At 49.5% G+C, this 19,710-nt stretch overlaps 1 protein-coding gene across 12 annotated transcripts in view; it reads right to left on the bottom strand.

The window, feature by feature from the left end:
- Positions 1-19,710, bottom strand: part of PEAK1 (pseudopodium enriched atypical kinase 1) — a 344,458-nt gene that overhangs the window by 32,380 nt on the left and 292,368 nt on the right. For all 12 annotated transcript variants that reach the window (XM_051834588.2, XM_051834591.2, XM_051834580.2 and 9 more), the window contains one exon: positions 11,845-12,038. In XM_051834588.2, coding sequence (XP_051690548.2) covers positions 11,845-12,038 — 194 coding nt within the window. The remainder of the gene's footprint in view (positions 1-11,844; positions 12,039-19,710) is intronic.

A 19,710-nucleotide genomic window follows, 5' to 3' on the forward strand; every position in this document is an offset into this window, starting at 1 on the left:
CATTTCCCCAAAGATATAAAAATGGCCAACCAGCATATGAAAAAAACGTGCAAAATCATTACTTATTAGGGAAAAGCAAACCACAGTGAGACCCCAATTCCCATCTGATACGCGAGCTGTAAGAAAAACCTCAGAAACGTGCTCGCAGGGATATGGAGACAGTCAGACACGCGCACGCTGCCAGTAGGAACCTAAAACGGCTGAGCCACTTTGGAAGAACATTTTCATAGTATCTCAGAAAGTCAGACACAGTTACCGCATGGCCCAGCATTGCCACTCCCAGGGATGTATAGCCAAGAAAAATGAAAACCTGTGTCCACGTAAAACCTCATACACAAATGTTCATGGCGGCATTAGTCATGACAGCGAAAAAGGGGCAACACCAGAAACGCCCGTTACCCGATGGGCAGATAAGCAAGGGGACAGGGCACAACGACTGCTGCTTGAAGTACAGCGTGTGCTGCCCACCAACAGGGCTGCCCCCTGAGCCGCGTGTCAGCGGCGACTTTGCTACTGTCTGAGCTCCCCAGAGAGCACTTACGCCAGCGCATGCCATGACATCACCAGGCAACGACATTTTAGGGGCCACCGCTCACTTTGTCACTGACCGGAGTGTTACGTAGTACGTGACTGTCCTGGTGCACGCTACGATATGCATGAACCTTGAATAAATGCCGAGCGAGAGAAGCCAGTCGCAGAGGACCACTTATCGGCCGAGTCCACTTATTTGAAGTGTCCAGAAATATATGAAGCCGTGGAGACTGAGTGCCGATGAGTGCCTATGAGGGGTTGGGGGATGAGGAGGACAGGCAGCCATGGCTAATGGGGTTGTTTGAGGTGATGATCAGAGGGGATGACTGCATTCATTGAGATGCACACTCTCAAAGGGTGAATTTCATGTGTGCAAATTACCTCAGTAAAGCGAGCCAGCAATCCACCCTTGGAAGCCACCACACGTGCAGCCTGCAGTCCCGTCTTCCCGTTCCGCTGTGCCCGTGGCAGCACAGGGGAGGCAGGAGCTCAGCAGTTGCCGGACTCCTGCTGTGACAGCGAGGCCTCTTTCCCAGAGCGGCCCCTGCCCTGTTTCCCCTTGGCTGACATGAGAACTCAAACTGTGGTGTCTTTACAGGATGAGACAGGCATGCTCTGTAACAGGCCCTCATTTTTTCAGCTGCTGACCTGGGCCTTTGGAGATGAAGTGCCACGGAGAAGGTGAGCCCTGTCAATCACCCTAACCTGACAGCCGCGACAGTGTCCGATTAGGGAGGATTCGAGGCTGGCTTCCTCCCTCCCTCCCTCTCTTTCTCTCTCTCTTTCTTTCTAACATCAAACTCCATCAAACTCCTGTTCTTAAAATGAAGCCCAAGCCCTTCCCGGCCTGGCCCCGCTGCGCCTGTCCTTTGTAGTGTTTCCTCTGTCCCAGCAAGCAAGCCGGCACTCCGCGCTACTTCACACTCCCTGATGCTTCGTGTCTTTGCGCACGCTGACCCCTTCCAAGGTAGAGCCTTCCACCCTTCTCATCATCAACCACTCTGTCTGCGGGGAGTGCTTCTCCCCCGACTCCCCCAAACGGACCTGCCTTTCCCTGGGATCTCAGAGACGCTCTCGAAGTGTAGCTCTGTGTGCACTCACGGCTCTCGTCCTGGGGCTGCCTGGGTTCTCACCTGGGCTGCTCGTGCAGGGCATGGACTGTGGAATGCAGTAAGTGAACAAATAGCCGGAAACACCAGCTTCGTCTGGCCCGCTCCCACGCGAGCCCTGGAGGAGGCTGCACTGGCTGACATGCTCCATCCACTTCTCCAAGTTAGATAACCACAGACTGGCATGAGCGGAGACCTGCCACAGTGCTTGCGCCTCGCGATTCCTTCAGGGCTGGCAAGCGAGGCAGAGTCCGTCTCCTCGACGGGCTCTTTGCTGCTAACCAGAGCAGGAGAGGAGGGCCGATCGCATCCCTGCCCACCACCAACAGAACAAGGTCCAAGCTCGTCAGCAACTTGGTCAAGGTCAAGGTCTCTGTCTTTTAGCTGCACTGTTTCTCATCAGCCCTTCTGCCAGCAACCGCTCACTTCCTGTTCTAACGTGCTCCGTCATCTCTGCTTTTACGCAGCCTTAGCAGAGGTGTCTGTCCTCGGCCCAGCTGAAACGGCTCTGCGCCACTGACGCCTCCCCTACTTTCCTGCCCTGCCTCACATGGGGAGCCCGCATTTCTTCCCTTAGCATTTCTTTTTTTGACAGGCAGAGTGGACAGTGAGAGAGAGAGAGACAGAGAGAAAGGCCTTCCTTTGCCGTTGGTTCACCCTCCAATGGCCGCTGCGGCTGGCGCACCACGCCGATCCGATGGCAGGAGCCAGGTGCTTCTCCTGGTCTCCCATGGGGTGCAGGGCCCAAGCACTGGGGCCATCCTCCACTGCACTCCCTGGCCACAGCAGAGAGCTGGCCTGGAAGAGGGGCAACCGGGACAGACTCCGGCGCCCCGACCGGGACTAGAACCTGGTGTGCCGGCGCCGCAAGGCGGAGGATTAGCCTAGTGAGCTGCGGCGCCGGCTTCCCTTAGCATTTTAAAGACTGTGTGTGTGTGTTTCCCAACATCTCAGAGACATGTGTGGTGACAGGGATACAACAGGTGTGCAGGAAGCAGGACAAAGCTGTGTGGGGCAGGTCATCATCCCAGAGTGCAGATGGGGCCGCGCGAGCAAGCAGTTAGACAATAGCAGAGCCCCTCCTCCCACAGCGCGGCACACGGTCTCCGGGGACCCAGGGCACCTCCACACAAGAAGATGGAGCTCTCGCACTCCAGAGGAAACCACAGACGCTCCACAGCCCATGCAAGCAGGTCAAGTCACTCTCCCAGGGCCAAAAGCACTTTGTGTGTTCAGATTTTTTGTTTGTTTGTTTCTCCGAGAAAGGCAAGTTCTCCTAACCGAATTCCAGTCGTCTTGGTCAGTATTTTATAAGCCTGGTGTCTTAGCTGTTTTTATTTTAAACTTTTAATCCTGTACATTCCTTCCAAGCCTCTGGGACCAGACGCCATGCTCAGCTTTCATCAGGCCTGATATAACTTCACATACTGTACATTTTTGTGGCATACCAGGGCTCCAAATAGGAAAGAAGTGGATTGTGTTCTAAGTCTCGTCTCGCTATACGCTAAAAAGGTTCTCTTGAACAAATGTGTTTGACCGCAACACAGTCAAACCTTACTTTCTGCTCTTTTTGAGTTCCCATATTCTATCTTTTTTTTCTTAAAAAATTTATTTACGTAAATATTTTCATTTTATTTGAAAGGTGGGGGGTGGTATGGGGGATAGACAAGACAGAGAATCTTCCATCCACTGGTTCACTCCCCAAATGCCTGCAATAGCTGGTGCTGGAGCAGGCTGAAGCCAGGAGCCCAGATCTTAATCTGGGTCTCCCTTTAGGTGGCAGGAACCCAAGTACTTGAGTTGTCACTGCTACCTCCCAGGGTGTGCACAGCAGGAAGCTGGAGTTGGAGGTGGAGCCAGGGCTTGGAGGCGCACACTCTGAAATGGGCTGTGGGCGTCCCGGGAGGTGACTTACTCACACCAGGTGCCAGCACCGCCCTATTCTTTAACTCTAAAAATCAGTATTTTAAAGATGGTTATGTATTGAAGAACTCCAAATAGCCGTATCGTTACAGTGATCACAGACAGCCCACCAGGGATAGGCCATTACACACATTTGCTATGATTAAGCAACCATTCCAGTCCTGGGCAGTAGAGGCCCTGTGTGATGACCCATTTGGACAGGGACAGCACGCTGGTGACCACAAGCAGCTCTCTATCTCAACAGGACTGAAACGGCATGATTTCCTGGTCAACCTTCCTGCCTCCCATTATACCACAGTTGGCTCCAGAATGATCTCTTAAAAATGCTGACTGTGCCTCTATTTGAAATTTTTCAACGGCTCTTCATATAGGTCTTCTATATGTGACCCTTTGCCATACTCTTCCCGACAAATGCTTTTATCAAATCTGGAAATATCTGCATGATGGCAAGCACCACATGGAACCCTGGGAGTCCAGCCCATGTCTACCCATGCCACGGTCAGGAGTCCTTGAAGCCTGGGCTCCTGTTCCCAGCACCTCGCCTAGGGCCAGGGAGATGGCTGATAGCCCATAAATAATGTATGCAAGCATGAACAGATGGGACATAGCTTTCTATCTAAATTACAATCTTCATCTCTGACTTCTTTCCTAGGACCCAGGACAAGCAATGTGGATGACGGTGGGGAGAGGACAAGCGATGATTACCTGAAGCTGGGAACTACGCACTGGAGTTTACCATCATAGCAGCCTTCACAGATGAACAGGGCCCCCCACTGGTTGAACCCAGTGTCCACTGGACCCCCCCGGGGAAGCAGGCACCCGAGGGGCGAGGGCCTGAGCCGTGCAGGCTGGTACTGTGCCGGGCCAACCCCAGGCACATGTAAGCAACAACTGGCAAGGCATGGCAGACAACTTCATGCCAAGCAATAAGGCAAAGGTCACGCTGGGCTTAGCCTCCAATAAACACACACAGGAGCACGCTGATGCACTCAGCGGTGTGCCAGTGGATGGAATCCACACTTGTAAGGGCTCCTTAGTGAAAATGTCCCTGAAAACAGAGAGTACATATCTGGGAGTAAGTGATCTTTGTCATCTGAATATTACACTGTCAACTAATTCCAGGACTCGGGAAATTCTTTCTACATGTGACCGTAGCTAACTGACGGACATGGTCTACAATTTCTTTTTAAATAGAAATAATCACAATTTTAGGAAGTATAACAAATGCTCAAACAAATGTTCAAAGCTGTTAACCTCAGTTTTATTTTAAACATCCAGATCATCTAAAACGGTGCAATTCTTTAATCTTCAGCTGAAATCATTAACTCTGTGGTATGTGGAGTCATGTCGACTCAATAATTACTTGTTGAGTAAATGAACGAGCGGTAGAATGATTCTAAAGGGCGGAAACAGATAATGACACTGTTCTATTTTTACACCATCAAGGGCAGGAATATAACGAGATTCCTGTAAGTGTGTCCACCTCTTCAACACTGACAGTGTAGTGCCTCCGTCGTCAGCTTGAAGATACAGGGGAATCTGGGTGATTTCTCTGTGCCTGCAGGGCGCAGCATGAAGGCGACGCGCAGAGTAAATGAAAGGACACACGTGGTCAGTTTCTTATGGGGACATGTGAAAAGCAGACAGAAGCAAGTCTATGCGATTCCTTAAACAGAGAACCTGAGGACCGCGGCCTGCCTTGGGGAGAGGCGGCTGGTGACCGGAGCACATACACCCTACCGTTTTCCTACAGATACTCCTGGGCAGAGCCAGACTTCCTTCAAGTGGGAATCTTCTAAAGTCAAACCTCAAAGCCACTTTTAGCTCATTCGTTCACAGTCTTAGCACCTCCTCTGTGTTTTAGAATAATACGCTAGGTTGTAGGATACAGAAAGAGGAGCAAGCTGAACATCTTTCTAAAGATCTAAGATCTTTCTACAAGGCAACGTGTGAGCACTTGGGTACAACGTGAATGAAGGAGAGTTAAAGTCACTAACTTACTGCCGGTAGAGTCGAACTCACCACATGATTCAGATTTTAGCAGGCTGAAATTTTAGTCAGTTATGCACATTTACACACATACACACACACACACACCCCAGTAATCTTTCTCCTAGATATTTTGAGCTAGACATAATAAACATGGGAAAACGTGAAGGTCTGATAAGAAAAACATTCTTCTTTGGGAAATCACTTTGAGTGACAGACACTGTGCAAAATTCGGTTTGGGGCGGATTAAAGTGCCACAGATCAGAGCTCGTTCAGTGATCTCATATGACCGCCATCCAGAATCAAATCATCAGTCTGGAAGGGACATTCTTCTTAAGGGGCTGTCAGTTGCCTAAAGACCAATGTGATTTTTGTGCAACATCGAGGACAATATAAATCCCCAAACAACCGATTTTTCACAGCAGTGCCTCCCAGTAGAGCTCTCTGTGACAACAGGGACGTGCTCCACCTGTGCCGTCCAGCACAGCAGCTCCTGGTCGCACACGGCCACTGGGCACTTGACAAGTTGCCAGTGAGACTGTGGGGCTGAAGGTGCCTTTATATTTTAGTGAATTTATATTTGAGCAGTTGGATGGGGCTAGCGACTATTATATCGGAGAGTGCAGCTCTAAAATCTAATAGTTAATTCAGCTGCAAACAAAAGCAGATGTGTTTTATGTATGGCAAGGACAAGAAACATGGCGTCTGAATTAACAGTGTAGGCAGGCCGGCGCCGCAGCTCACTAGGCTAATCCTCCACCTTGCGGCACCGGCACACCGGGTTCTAGTCCCAGTTGGGGTGCCGGATTCTGTCCCGGTTGCCCCTCTTCCAGGCCAGCTCTCTGCTGTGGCCCGGGAGTGCAGTGGAGGATGGCCCAAGTGCTTGGGCCCTGCACCCCATGGGAGACCAGGAGAAGCACCTGGCTCCTGCCATCGGATCAGCGCGGTGTGCCGGCCGCGGTGGCCATTGGAGGGTGAACCAACGGCAAAGGAAGACCTTTCTCTCTGTCTCTCTCTCTCACTGTCCACTCTGCCTGACAAACAAACAAACAAACAAACAAAAAAACACAGTGTAGGCAGTCTCTGGGATACAGAGAGCGGTGCGTGGGTCGTACCCGGCAGCAGATCTCTGGGGCATGGCTGAGGCCCCACTCCTGTGCAGCGTAGTGGAACAGTGAGACGTGCTGCAGGATGAGGCCTAGTGGGAGACTGAGGGATGCTAATCCAACCTATTCCAACTGAGTTTTCTTCTTTTTAAATTAACTTATTTATTTGGAAGGCAGAGTTGAAAGAGAGAGAGAGAGAGAGAGAGAGAGAGAGAAAGATCTTCCATTCCCTGGACCACTCCCCAGATGGCCCCAATGACCCCAGCTGCTCTATTCTGAAGCCAGGAGCTTCATCTGGGTCTCCCACATGGGTGCAGGGACCCAAGGACTTGGGCCATCCTCTGCTGCTTTCCCAGGCGCATCAACAGGAAGCTGGATTGGAAGTGGAGCAACCAGGACTCAAACTGGCACCCATATGGGATGCGAATGCTGTAGGTGGTGGCTTTACCCACTGAGCCACAGCACCCACCTCTTTTTTTTTTTTTTTTTTTTTAACTTGCTACGTTTCATGGGCATGTGAGCAATGGGCCCTGTCACACAGATCCAGACCACGCCCCTTTGCTTTGCTGTGACTGGCAGACCTCGAGGGGCTGCGAGGGGTCATTCTTGTCTGCTCCATGTCGGCCACCGCGGGTCCTACGGCCTGCCTTTACCCCTCCAGTCACCAGCTGACAAAAACGAGCCCGCAATTTTCTGAACTTACATTTTTGTTCTGCTTATTCAACACCATGCAATAAACGTACTAATCCTTTCCAGTTCATTCTACATTTTCTAGCTACCACAGCTAACACATTCAGAGGAGGAAGAGGGGTGTATTTTGGGGAAGCAATAGAGAAACTCCACCATCATTAGGCCCTGCTACACACCACACGAAAGCCTTCTAGCAGCAGCCCTACAGGGCAGCTCAGGAGCCTTCACTGGCCACTCCACAATCGTGCGGAGGGCAGGGGCACGGTCGTGGGAGGAGCCTGAAGCTTCCTGACGTCCCCAGCTGGGCTTTCTTCCTGCTACACTGCACTGTTTCCTAATCCAGTTTCCGATGTAATCTTCAGAAATAACCCCGTCCATTTATTGCATGCAGATTATACCTTAATAAAGTTAATTTTAATAAACTAAATTTTTAAAAAAGGTGTATTTATTATTTATTTGAAAGACAGAGATACAAAGAGAGAAAGGGAGGAAGGGAGAGAGGGGGAGAGAGAGGGAGGGAGGGGGAGGGGATCTTCCATCCGCTAGTTCGCTCCCCAAATGCCCACAATGGTGGAGGCTGGACCAGACCAAAGCCAGGAGCCAGGAGCTTCTTCCGGGTCTCCCACATGGGTGCAGGGGCCCAAGGACTTGGCCCATCTTCCGCTGCTTTCTCAGGCACCTTAGCAGGGAGCTGGATTGGAAGTGGAGCAGCCGGGACTGGACCCGTGCTCATATGGGATGCCGGAGTTGCAGGCAGGGGTTTCATCCTCTAAATCACAGCACCAGCCCCAGTGAATTAAAATTTAAAAAAAACAAACTGGGCCAGCTCTGTGGTCATTGTGTCCATTTGGGGAATGAACCAGCAGATGGAAGATCGATCTCTCTCTCTCTGCCTCTGCTTTTCTATAACTCTGCCTTTCAAATAAATAAATAAGTAAGTAAGTAAGTAAGTAAATAAATAAATCTTTTTAAAAATAACCAAATAAACTGAAAATTTAAAATGATGGCGACCCTGTACTTTTCCTTAGTTTCTTCCATATCTGTCCATCCAACCTCTGCTTCATTTGGGAAAAAAAAAAAAAAAAAGGAAGAAAAGACAAAAACTAGTCTTTATGGAATGGCTCCAGAACATTCAACACAGATCTAGTGCTATTGCATTACAAGGTTTTGTTTCTGTTCAGTTTCTAAAAACATACCAATTTTTAGCAAGTTGCTAGGGCTTTAAATAATAAAGAATTACTCAGAGAACAGCATACAAATGATTTGTTAGAAGTATTGGGAAAGGAGAGTCCTCAGTGCTCGCTAAAAGACTTGTTAGGAAAAATAACAACAAAATAAAAAATTAAAACAAAAACCTCAGTTTGTAGAGCAAATGCAGTCAACCCTATCTATTACCTTTCTAAAGACAAGGAAAGCCACGTGTCAGGCATTACGGATTCAAGGACACAGCCCTAAAACGCGAGAAACTGCACATTTTGCAGGCCTATGACATGCTTTTAAAAGTAAAGCAATATGTAGGAAGAAAGCTATTTTCTGATAGGGCATCTACAACCTAGCATATTTTGCACTTATATTTTTTAAGTCTTAAAATTTGCATCTGAAAACAGATGACTTAAAGAAAAAGCAAAGGAAACAGTTGTAACTCTTCTGCACATTATAGTCTGCTGGCTAAGTGACTGGCTTCCAATCTTGGTTCAATCCTGACTCATTCTGTGACTCGGGGCACGGCCCCCTGTCTCATTTTCCTCCTCTAAGAAATGGGGATAATAATTCCTAAGGTGGTTGTGAGGATTAAAGGACCTAATATATGTAAGGTGCTTAGAATACTCACGGAAGCAATGCTCTATTTTATCTACCAATATTCATTATGGAGAAGAAAATGAGATAACACCATTAACTAACGTTGGCTAATGGAAGTCTTTGGGGGGCGATCCATGAGACGTCACGCACTTAGTGAAAATTATACATTTATTGAGGCCATCATGAAATTCTGGTGTGGGAAGGATGTCTAGAATATAATTCCCACTCTATTATGCCGTCTAAGGGCATGTAATAAGTCAACAGTAAAATTTCCACTTTGTGGTCTGCTCTGTGAAATACGAAACGGGAGAAGTCCAATAAGCTGTTTGACCGTGACAGCTACTCCAACAGGAAAGCGGTGTCCAAGACCAGGTGAACTCTCTCTCCTGCCCTAGTGCCGGAACTCGGGAGTCTCTTCCTTGCAGCCCCCCACCCCCCCCCGCCTTTAGAGGCGTTCGCAGGCGTTGCTCCTACAGTGCTACCTCAACTTCTCAGCCTTCTTTGGAGCGCCTCCATTGCCAAGCACCCCAGCAGACCTTAGAGAGATTTTTCCTTGAGATAACTGGATAGAGGAAAGACAGGAGAGGGATGAGAAGCTGGGCAGAACAATGTTTCAGTGACGCACGCCACTGGCTTCCAGTGGCTCATCAGAGACTTGCTGCTGCCCCGCATGTGGGAGGCCACACCACTCACCTCCCTCCCGACTCCACGGGAGAAGAGCACCAGGAAATCCCCAGCCTGCCCAGGCTTTGTGTTCAGAAGGAAGGATACGGCAGGACGCTTAGAGAAGGGGGACAGATCAGAAGGCACTGGGGGCCAGCGCTGTGGCACAGGAGGTTAAGTTTCTGTCTGCAGTGTCGGCATCCCATATGCGAGCTGGTTCGAGTCCCGGCTGCTCCACTTCCAATCCAGCTCCCTGCTAATGTGCCTGGGAAAGCAGAGGAGGATGGTCCAAGTGTTTGGGCCCCTGCACCCATGTGGGAGACCCAGAGGAAGCTCCTGGCTCCTGGCTTCCTGGCCCAACCCTGGCCATTGTGGCCGTTTGGGGGAGTGAACCAACAGATGGAAGATCTCACCCTCTCTCTCCTTCTCTCTCTGTATCTTTGCCTTTCAAATAAAGAATTTTTTTTAAATAAGCCATTGGGCATTCAAAGAAGAGTGAAGACCAGAGAACTGAGCAGCCGTGGCCCCGGCAGGCACGGCTGAGGCAGACACGTTCTCCCTCACAGCTTCCCTGAGAGACGGAGCAGGCCGCCAGCTTCTGCCGGAGCAGCGCCAACCATCAGGGGCGCCCTTCCCTGGGGGCTGCTCGACCCGCCAGGAGTCTGGGCTGCACGTCGGCTCTGTGCTCCCAGATCTGGGCACCTGTCGCTCCAGTGTCTCTCTGACGTGTCCCCAGCTGCGCCTCCCACGGTCCGAGGTGAGGCCTCCCTCTCCCATTCCTTTATGTGTTCCTGCAACGGGGTCCAACCACCAGGTTTCCTGCCACCGAACAATCCACTTCAGTGGCAGCTTGCACAGGAGATGCGCCAAAGCACAAATCTAATCGTGTTGCTCCGTGGCTTAGAACCTTTCTAAGGTTTTCGCCTGAGAGGTGTGCTGTTGTGTGGTTCCGCCTTCCGTCTGTCGGCAGCACTCGATGGTCGTGGTACCCGCGTGCAGCCAGCCGCTCCCACAGCTGCCTCCACCTGGAATGCTCCCCCTGTCAGCCAGGGAACTCAGCAGGAATTACCCCCAGGAGGGCATCTCTTGACACCCTCTGCTGCACAGTGTCAAAAACCCTCTACATGTGCATCTGTCACTGGATTTATCACAACATAACTGTAATGACCAAGTTCACCTTTTTCTCCCCAGGTGAGGGAAGGTCTTAAGGCCAGGACCCTGTCAGCACCCTTAGCACATGGCATAGGACTATTCCTGACGGCAGTTAAAATTTGTAACTCCAGTGGTCCATCTTTTGCTCCATGGATATTTTTTTAAAGATTTCTGTCCTTAATGTGTTATAATGTGTATAAATGCTATAACTAGTACTCAAACAGTATTTTACACTTTGTGTGTCTGTGTGGGTGCAAACTGTTGAAATCTTTACTTAATACATACTAAATTGATCTTCTGTATATAAAGATAATTGAAAATCAATCTTGACTTGAATGGAATGGGAGAGGGAGCGGGAGATGGGAGGGTTGCAGGTGGGAGGGAAGTTATGGGGGAGAAAAGCCACTGTAATCCAAAAGCTGTACTTTGGAAATTTATATTTATTAAATAAAAGTTAAAAAAAGATTTATTTACTTGAAAGGCAGAGTTAGAGAGAGGCAGAGAGAGAGAGAAAGAGATCTTTCATCTGCTGGCTCATTCCCTAAATGGCTGCAATGGCCAGAGCTGGGCTGATCAGAAGCCAGGAGCCAGGAGCTTCCTCTGGGTCTCCCACGTGGGTGCAGGGGCCCAAGGACTTGGGCCATCCTCCACGGCTTTCCCAGGCCACAGCAGAGAGCTGGCTCAGAAGTGGAGCAGCCAGGACTTGAACCAGTGCCCATGTGGGATGCTGGCACAGCGGGTAGTAGCCTCGCCCACTTCGCCATAGCACTGGCCCCTCCATGAATGGTTTTTATGAAGACACTGGTTCAAGAAAATGGAACATTTGACGAGTGCACAAAAAGCCCATGTTTCCATAGCAGTGAGATGACACGTGCACTTACCCAAATTGCTGTATGTTGCACTACAGGGGCTCAGGTCCAGGGGATCTGAAGTGTCTTCCTTCTCCTCTTCCTTTTCCAGGGCAGGCAGGGGCAATGCAGGGGCCATGGACGTGCCATCCGCGCCACCTTGCTTCACAGCAACTGTTCTTGGATCCCGAGGAGAAAAGTCCTCTGTCACTCCACGGGTCACGTGACTAAAACAAATCAGACCATCTGTCATACTGGCAGCCAACACTTCCGCTAACACTGAGACTGATGCAAGGCATGCATTTCCCACAAACGTAGATCACGACTTGGGCGCTCATAGCAGTGGGCCACAAGCCCCCATCCCCTTCTCTGAACACGAGGGAGCCCTTCACACAGGCCCACACTTGCACCTACCTTGATCCAGTCTGCTGGAGGAGGCATGGGCAGCCGCTGGGGGGCAGAGGGGCAGAAGGGGGAGGAGGCTTGAGAATAACAGGCCAGGAGTAGGACGATTCTTTTAGCTTGGAGGTGGCAGTGGTGGTGGCGGGGGGAGTTGAACGCTTAGCCAGTGAAAGCCAAGTATACTCAAGTATTTAGTCAAGTTATTAGCATCCTTACTACAGTATACTGGGTACTCTACTGCTGTAGTGCATACCAATCTCCTCACTCCACAGTGCTTATGCCAGCTAGTACACAGCACTTACTACTCACTAAAGTATTTAGTAAGGATCAGGAATAAAGTCCAGATTGGACCATGTACGTGATGAGGTCAAGCCAAGGCGTCAGGCCAGGAAGGTCTCCTCCCCAGGACAGAAGAATCAACCTGTGCCTGGATGCCTGCCGCAGCGAGGGCAGGCGAAGCCAGGTCCGCATTCAGAGCAACCTCAGCTACTAGCGCCTGTCTGAAGCACGCTGGGACACCACTCCAGTGTATGAGCGTCTTGGTTTACCGCTGCCTGTCTTTGCTCAGAGCTGCCTCTTCTCATCACGCTCCCCGGCCCGTCTGATTGATGCTGATTCTATTGCTATGAAGTACAAGGGGACTGGAAGGGTCATTAGATGCTGGTGGGGAAAACTGGCCCAGCTAGAAAACCTCAGTGGGCCGACCAAAGGAATTCGAAATCAGCATCTTGAAAGGTTTCTGGGTCCACCGGAAGGTGTTCCTAGGCTATCACACCCATCTTCTTCTGGGCTTCTTCATGGGCAAAGAGAAAGAAAGAAAGGAAAGAAGCCAGGCAGGCAGGCAGGCAGGCAAACGACATCCTACATATGGCTACATGTTACTTCTCGATTTTCCAACAGGCAGTGGGCCATGGTGACATTTACAAGTTTCTTTAAAAGAGGTACTTTGTTGGGTCAGGCGCCATCTGAACATCTATCACCTGTGGATCTCAGGGAGTGGATCTGAAGGAGAAAGAGTGGCTTCTTATCAATCTTCCATTATGGAAATTATGCCTGTGCCTGGATACAAGAAGCAGCCTTGAAGTCTGCCCCGATATACAACTTCAAAAATATTTTTTCAAAGCGGGCATGAGCCAGAGGTCTCGCTCTCCAGACAGCGATCAGTGAGCTGGAAGTTCTATTACGGGATTCGGCCATTGGGGAAGGAATCATTCTACTGGCGGTGAATGGGGGACATCTGAGTGAAGGAGGCCTCCCACAGGGGAGCCTGTTGCTTCTTTCCAGTGTGCTGCCCAGTGGCACCAGCCCAAAAGAGGTGCTCCGCACAAAGCTGGCTTCTCAAAACACAGAGCATCACAAAAATTAAGGTAACGAGGAAGTTCTGTTTCCACGCAGCAGCAAAGACAAAGCAAAGTGACACTTCCACAACACTCCCAGGTGCCTCCAGTGCCAAGACTGCGTGTCACCGAGACGTGGTCCCCAGGCTGCAGAAGAGAAAACATTCTTTGCTGGGCAAAGGTAATTAAATGAATCATTTCTGGGGCCAGCGTTGCAGCATAGTGGGTATAGCCACTGCCTGAGATGCTGACATCTCATATCATGTCCCAGCTGCTCCCCTTCCGAGCCAGCTCACTGCTAATGGCCTGGGAAAAGCAGCAGAAGATGGCCCAAGTGCTTGGGCTCCTGCCACCCACGTGGGAGACCCGGAAGAAGCTCCTGGCTCCTGGCTTCAGCCTGGCCCAGCCCTGGCCGTTGCAGCCATGTGGGGAATGAATCATTGGAAAGCAGATCTCTCTCTCTCTTTCTTCCTCTCTCTTTGTAACCCTAACTTTCAAGTAAAGAAATAAGTCTTTATATATACATATACATGTATATATAATTTCTAATTTCAGAGCAGAAAACACATAAAGTGGTTTAAAAATCTTAGTCTTCCTTGAGAGGAAAATGTGAATGCTCCAGACATTGTCTTCTGGGTCCAGAGCCAGCTGTAGAGGTTTCTCCCAAAGCTGTCCTGCTTCACTGTCTCTTTCTTTCTCCAGTCTCCTGGTTGCTTCTGAAAGAAAACTCTCCTCCCAGTGGTCTGAAAGGGTAGGTGGAGGATCCGGCCACGATTCCACACCCGCCTGCCTGTCTGTCCTCCTCCCAGGGAATGGGGTTCTTTACGGAGACGCTCTGCTATGGTGAAAACCACAGGAGGACCTGCTGCTGTTCACCCTGGGCCTTCTCCATAGACATGCGACACAGCTCTGGGCTCCAAAGGGCTTTACCAAACCAAACACGGATGCTAGAAGCAAGAGACGCGGAAGACTCACCCGCTGTACTCACTCACACAATTCCCCATTAAAGGAGATGCTCATGGGGCCGTCTTGAGCCTGCTGACCATGTCCTGAAACCACAGATCCCACTGAGTCCCGGAGCGCTGCAGCTCGGGCAGGCTGTGAGAACAGGCCTGAATTCTGCACTGCAGTGTCACCCACTGCACCCTGACCTTTACCTTCGGGGTTTGGTCTGGGAAGTGTGCCAAATTACCTTTCAGGGAGGGAAGCAAAGGGAGAGCCAGTCTGGTTAACTCCTTGAGGACCTGGGCAGTACGGTCTGTGTTCCAGACAAAGGTCGGTTTTCATAAGCACATTTTAAGTAAGTGCGCTGGTATGATAAACCACCAATTAAAATAATTGTCAGCTGTGAGGAACTATGCAAATAGGGTTGATGAAAGTAAAATGACACGGACTTGCCAAAGGATGCAGAAATGTGTAATCTGCATTCCAAGTGGAAGCAGTGTCTAAAAGGAGTAAGAATTTTTAAAAATGCATCAATGGTATGCCATGTCTTAATGCTCAAGGGAAGAACAGCTCTTTGTATGAGTAAATGGAGAGAGAGAGGGTAGAAGGGAGAGGCTCTGAGAGCGTGAGCTTGGATACAGCAATGTGCTCTAAAAACTGAAAAAGAATGGTGACGAGCATTAGAGAAGGCAGTATTGTTCACTGTATACGTATACCATAAGCACACAAACATACGGAGAGTGTAACGTTATTATTATCATTCTGCATATTGATTTTATAAGGGAATTCAATTTTGACCATTGACTTCTTTTTTTTTAAATTTCGAAGTTGGACATAAAACAGGAAAACCCTCCCAAACCCTCAGACGGCCCTTCGTGGTCGCAGGCTGTATCTACCAGCAGGTGCCTCACTGCCAACACTGCACTGGGAAATGTTTAATGAAATGCAGAAGACAGTGAGAATCAGGACCTGAGTTCTCTTTCTCTCTTACCTTGACCTCTGGACAAACTCTATGACAACATTAGGAAGGACATAAAGGAGAAAATGAAAAATTTCCCCAATCCACCTATGAGACAGACAAGAATTATTTAAATGAAAAGTACAATAAATCTGCAAGAACTTCTTATATACTACCTATTAGCACAAGTTCTGAAATAGTAAATAATGGCCAGGGTAACTATTTTTTTTAAAAGAACAGGATATTCATTTATTGGTGGATGGAAGCTCTGTTGCGCTCTCTCTGCCTTTTAAGTAAATAAATAAATAAATAGATAAAATATGTCAAGACAGCTAAGCACAGAGTAGTATAGGTCACAGAAAACAAATGCAGAAACAAAATAGAATCAATTTGAAAATATTTGAAAAAAATGCATCTGCACTAAACATGTACAGACTTTTTGCCTGTTATTTTCCCCTAGACAATACAGTATAACAACTGTTCAAATGGCATTTATGCTGTATTTGAAGAGGCAACTAGAGATGATTGAAAATATATGGGAGAATGTGTGTAGGTTATATTCAAATACTATACCATCAAAAATTTATTTTTTATTTTTTTAAAGATTTATTTGAAAGGCAGAGCTACAGAGAGGCAGAGAGGCAGAGAGGCAGAGAGAGAGAGAGAGAGAGAGAATATCTTCCATTCACTGGCTCACTCCCCAAATGGCCGCAAAAAGGCAAGAGCTGGTCTGATCTGAAGCCAGAAGCCTGGAGCTTCTTCCAGGTATTCCACATGGGTGCAGGGCCCCAAGGACTTGGGCCCATCCTCTGCTGCTCTCCCAGACACATTTTCAGGCAGCTGGATTGGAAGAGGAGCAGCCGGCACTCGAACCCACGCCCATATGGGATGCCATATTGCAGATGGCGGCTTTACTCACTACGCCACACACCAGCCACCATTTATTATTTTTTAAAATGTATTTGAGAGGCAGAGAGATAGCAACAGGCAGAGCTCCCTTGTGCCATGCTCACAGTGACTGGGGCTGTCCAATTACTTGACCCATCCCTGTCGCCTCCCTGGACCTGCACCGGCAGGGAGCTGGAGTTAGAGAAGCCACAGCCAGGACCGGAATCCAGGCTCTCCACTTGGAACGAGAGTGTCTTAACTGCTAGGTTAAATGCCTGCTCCCTCCTGCACCATTTTACAGAAGGGACAAGGGACTTGGGCATCCTGGGACCTTGGTATCCAATCATCCGTGGCAACTGTACTTTACACTCTTCAAACAACTCCTCTTAATGACCAGTTTTTAATTGAGATTTGGTGTGTCCGACTCGACACTTAAAAACCCACGTCATAATCTCCACAAAGACAACTCATTTTTTGAACATGTAGAATGGATGTAAGATGTTCAAAGGAAACCGTAACACTGATACAGATTTGTCTGTTACATAAACGAATCCCTTGGAAGGTTCTATCTCATCAGTCTGCAATATTCATACATAATTCAAAACCACAGAAGCAGTCTCCTGTGGAAACGCACTTGGCTTACCCAGGTGGTAGGATTAATCATTATACCATCAAATGAAATAATCCTTTTTTTTCCCGGCAAATTCGTTCAAGACAGATTTTTGTAAAAACTCTGTTAAATGTCTGAATGTACTTTTTAAAAAAGGCAAATCAAATTTCACATAGAACAGATTAAAGGCCTTTATGTATCCAAGTATTTGCACATTTCCAGTTCAACTTTATCTCCAAGTTCAGCCACCTTCACTCGGCTTCAGAGGACGAGTAAATGCAATCAGACTTCCCTCGAGACCATCTGCTGCTGGAGCACACGGTATTCTAAGTCACCGTTCGCCAGCAGTTCTCGCCAGCAGCTCTGTCTCTAGTTGCCCGAGACAGCCAATGCACACATGGGTGATTTTTGAAATCTCTTCCCTGCTCCCCTAAAAAACTGACCACAGCACATGCGAAACAAAGTTTCATGCTTTTGTTCTTGAGCTGCCGGTCACGGGACAGCGAACCTTCACATGGCACGGGAGCAGGAAGGTTCACAGTTATCATGTCCCACACCTTTGCCATCGGCTGTGAGGCGGGAAACTCCCTCCCCCCATTTCTTTTGGTCTTTCTATGCCTAGGATCCCCTGTGAACGTGGCATTTCTTAATTCCAGCTTGGTCTCCAGGTCATGACTTTGATCTTGGCTTTGCTACACTTTCCCATCACTGGCACTCCCAGGGAGAAGAGGGTGGTCACTATCTAGCGTCTCCAGTTTCCCAATAAGCCCGCCTGTGGTCTCCAGTGAAAACGGCAAATTTCTTATCCTGGGTGGAGATTAACCTTTAGCTGAGCTCCCGCGAGTCCCTGCTAACGCGCCCCGCAGAGCCTGGTCCAACAGAGGCCGCTCTTGCTGGGACGAAGCGGCCAGGTCTTGGCATGGCGGCCAGGAGCAAGGCCTTGAGTAAACTGTAATTTTCTGACTCTGCAGTTCTAGTTGTTTTTTTTTTTCTTAAACGGAATTGAATGGCAAATTAAAAGTGTCTTCAAGGTACCAGATTGCATGACAGTAAAGTAGATAAAAACACAGCCCGCTGTAAATCACTGTCACCTTCAGAATACTGAGAAAAATTACAGTTTAAAAACCCCATGAAATGCAAAGTCAGAGTGGCGTCTGTGCAAATGAACGGAACAGGTACACGACTCTCGGAGAAGAGTCAGAGAAGAAGGTGCCGTTTTGAACAACGAAGGCACAGGAGCAGCTCCTTGGCGCCCCCACCTCCCGCAGCCCTCCCTAAGAGGGCTAGCCCCGGAAGCACACGGAGCAGTCCTCCTGGGCTCCCGGGCTGCTGTGTCCCCTTCTCACTCTGATCTCCACCTGCCACTTGAGTCGGGGCGGGACGATGCTGAGAGATGAGTCCGTACATGCAGCTCTCCAGAGCACGGCAGGCTCCCGGAGGGGGTGGATGTGGGCTGGGAACGGGACCTAGAAGTCCTCAGAACACACTCCTACTCAGCCCCACACAAGCTGTGCACGCTTCCATCAATTCACAAAAACACTTCATGATGCTGCAAAATACACGTGTGGTCCCATTTCCTGGGACTCCTAAAGTCCTTGGAAGTACTGCCCAAATGCCTTTGACCATGCCAATGAGGCGACTGTTGTTGTGGCAGCTAGGTGGCTTGACGATGGGGCTGGCCCCGGAATGACCGTGGCAGGATCAGAGGGCTCAAGGCTTAATTATCACCAATGGCTAAGAACTCAACCAATCATGCCTATGTAATGAAGCCTCCCCAAAAAGTCCAAAAGGACAGGAACAGGAGAGCTTCAGGGGAGATGCAGAGGTGCCTGTGGGGTCGCACACACGCCCCTTCCGACCTGTTCATCTGTATCCTTGTGACATCCCCTACAGCAGACCAGGAAACAGGGCTCCTCTGAGTTCTGTGAGACCCTGAGGGAGTTGCGGGAACTGCGTTTCTAGCAGGTGCGTCAGACGCTCAGGCGGAACAGCCTAGGGCTCACGGCTGGCATCTAAAGAGTTTGGGGACACAGCCTGCCACAGAGGTCATCTTGTCGACTGTGGTGGGGACCTGGGGTTCTTCCTCACAGACACCTCCAGGAGGAGCCACAGGGATCTCATCTGACAACCCAGGAAGCACAGAGGTCAAGCGAGGTGTGGGGGGTTACGTGGGTACCCGGGCGGGCGGCAGTCAGCATCCGCCCAGTGCCGTCCAGGACAAGCCTGGATGAGAACTGGTTGTGAGGATGTGGAAGTAAAACTGCCCTGAAACGTGGAGTGTTAATGATTATACCTGCTTCTCCATTAGAAAAACCCTAAACAAAATGAATCGGAGAGGTTCTGATTTGTACCGTGAAACGTTTCTCTGAGCTGCTCTAGCGTAGAATGATTATGTTTATGGATATTTGGCTTCCCCGGTGTTTACCAAGTGCTGGGCACTGTGCGCAAATACATACATTCCAACAATGCCACTGAGTCGGGCTTGCTGTTCCGCAGCAGCAGCAATAACTTACACAGTGCTTATTACGTGCCCGTCCCAAGCTGCCGCTCTGAAAAGCGGCACAGCCCACTTTTTAGGCCAGGTGATTCTTTGCCGGAAAGGTCTTGCTACACAGCAGGGTCACATCAGTGGTTCTGCCTGGGCCGGCCAGGGGTGGGGAACGTCCAACCCACCGACAGCTAAGGCCTGTGAAATCATTAGGTCTGGTCCTGCCAAGGCAGCTGCAGGGGGAACTCGAAATTCAATAAACCTATGGCAG

Source organism: Oryctolagus cuniculus, chromosome 12 (assembly GCF_964237555.1).
Source record: "Oryctolagus cuniculus chromosome 12, mOryCun1.1, whole genome shotgun sequence".
Lineage (NCBI taxonomy): Eukaryota > Metazoa > Chordata > Mammalia > Lagomorpha > Leporidae > Oryctolagus > Oryctolagus cuniculus.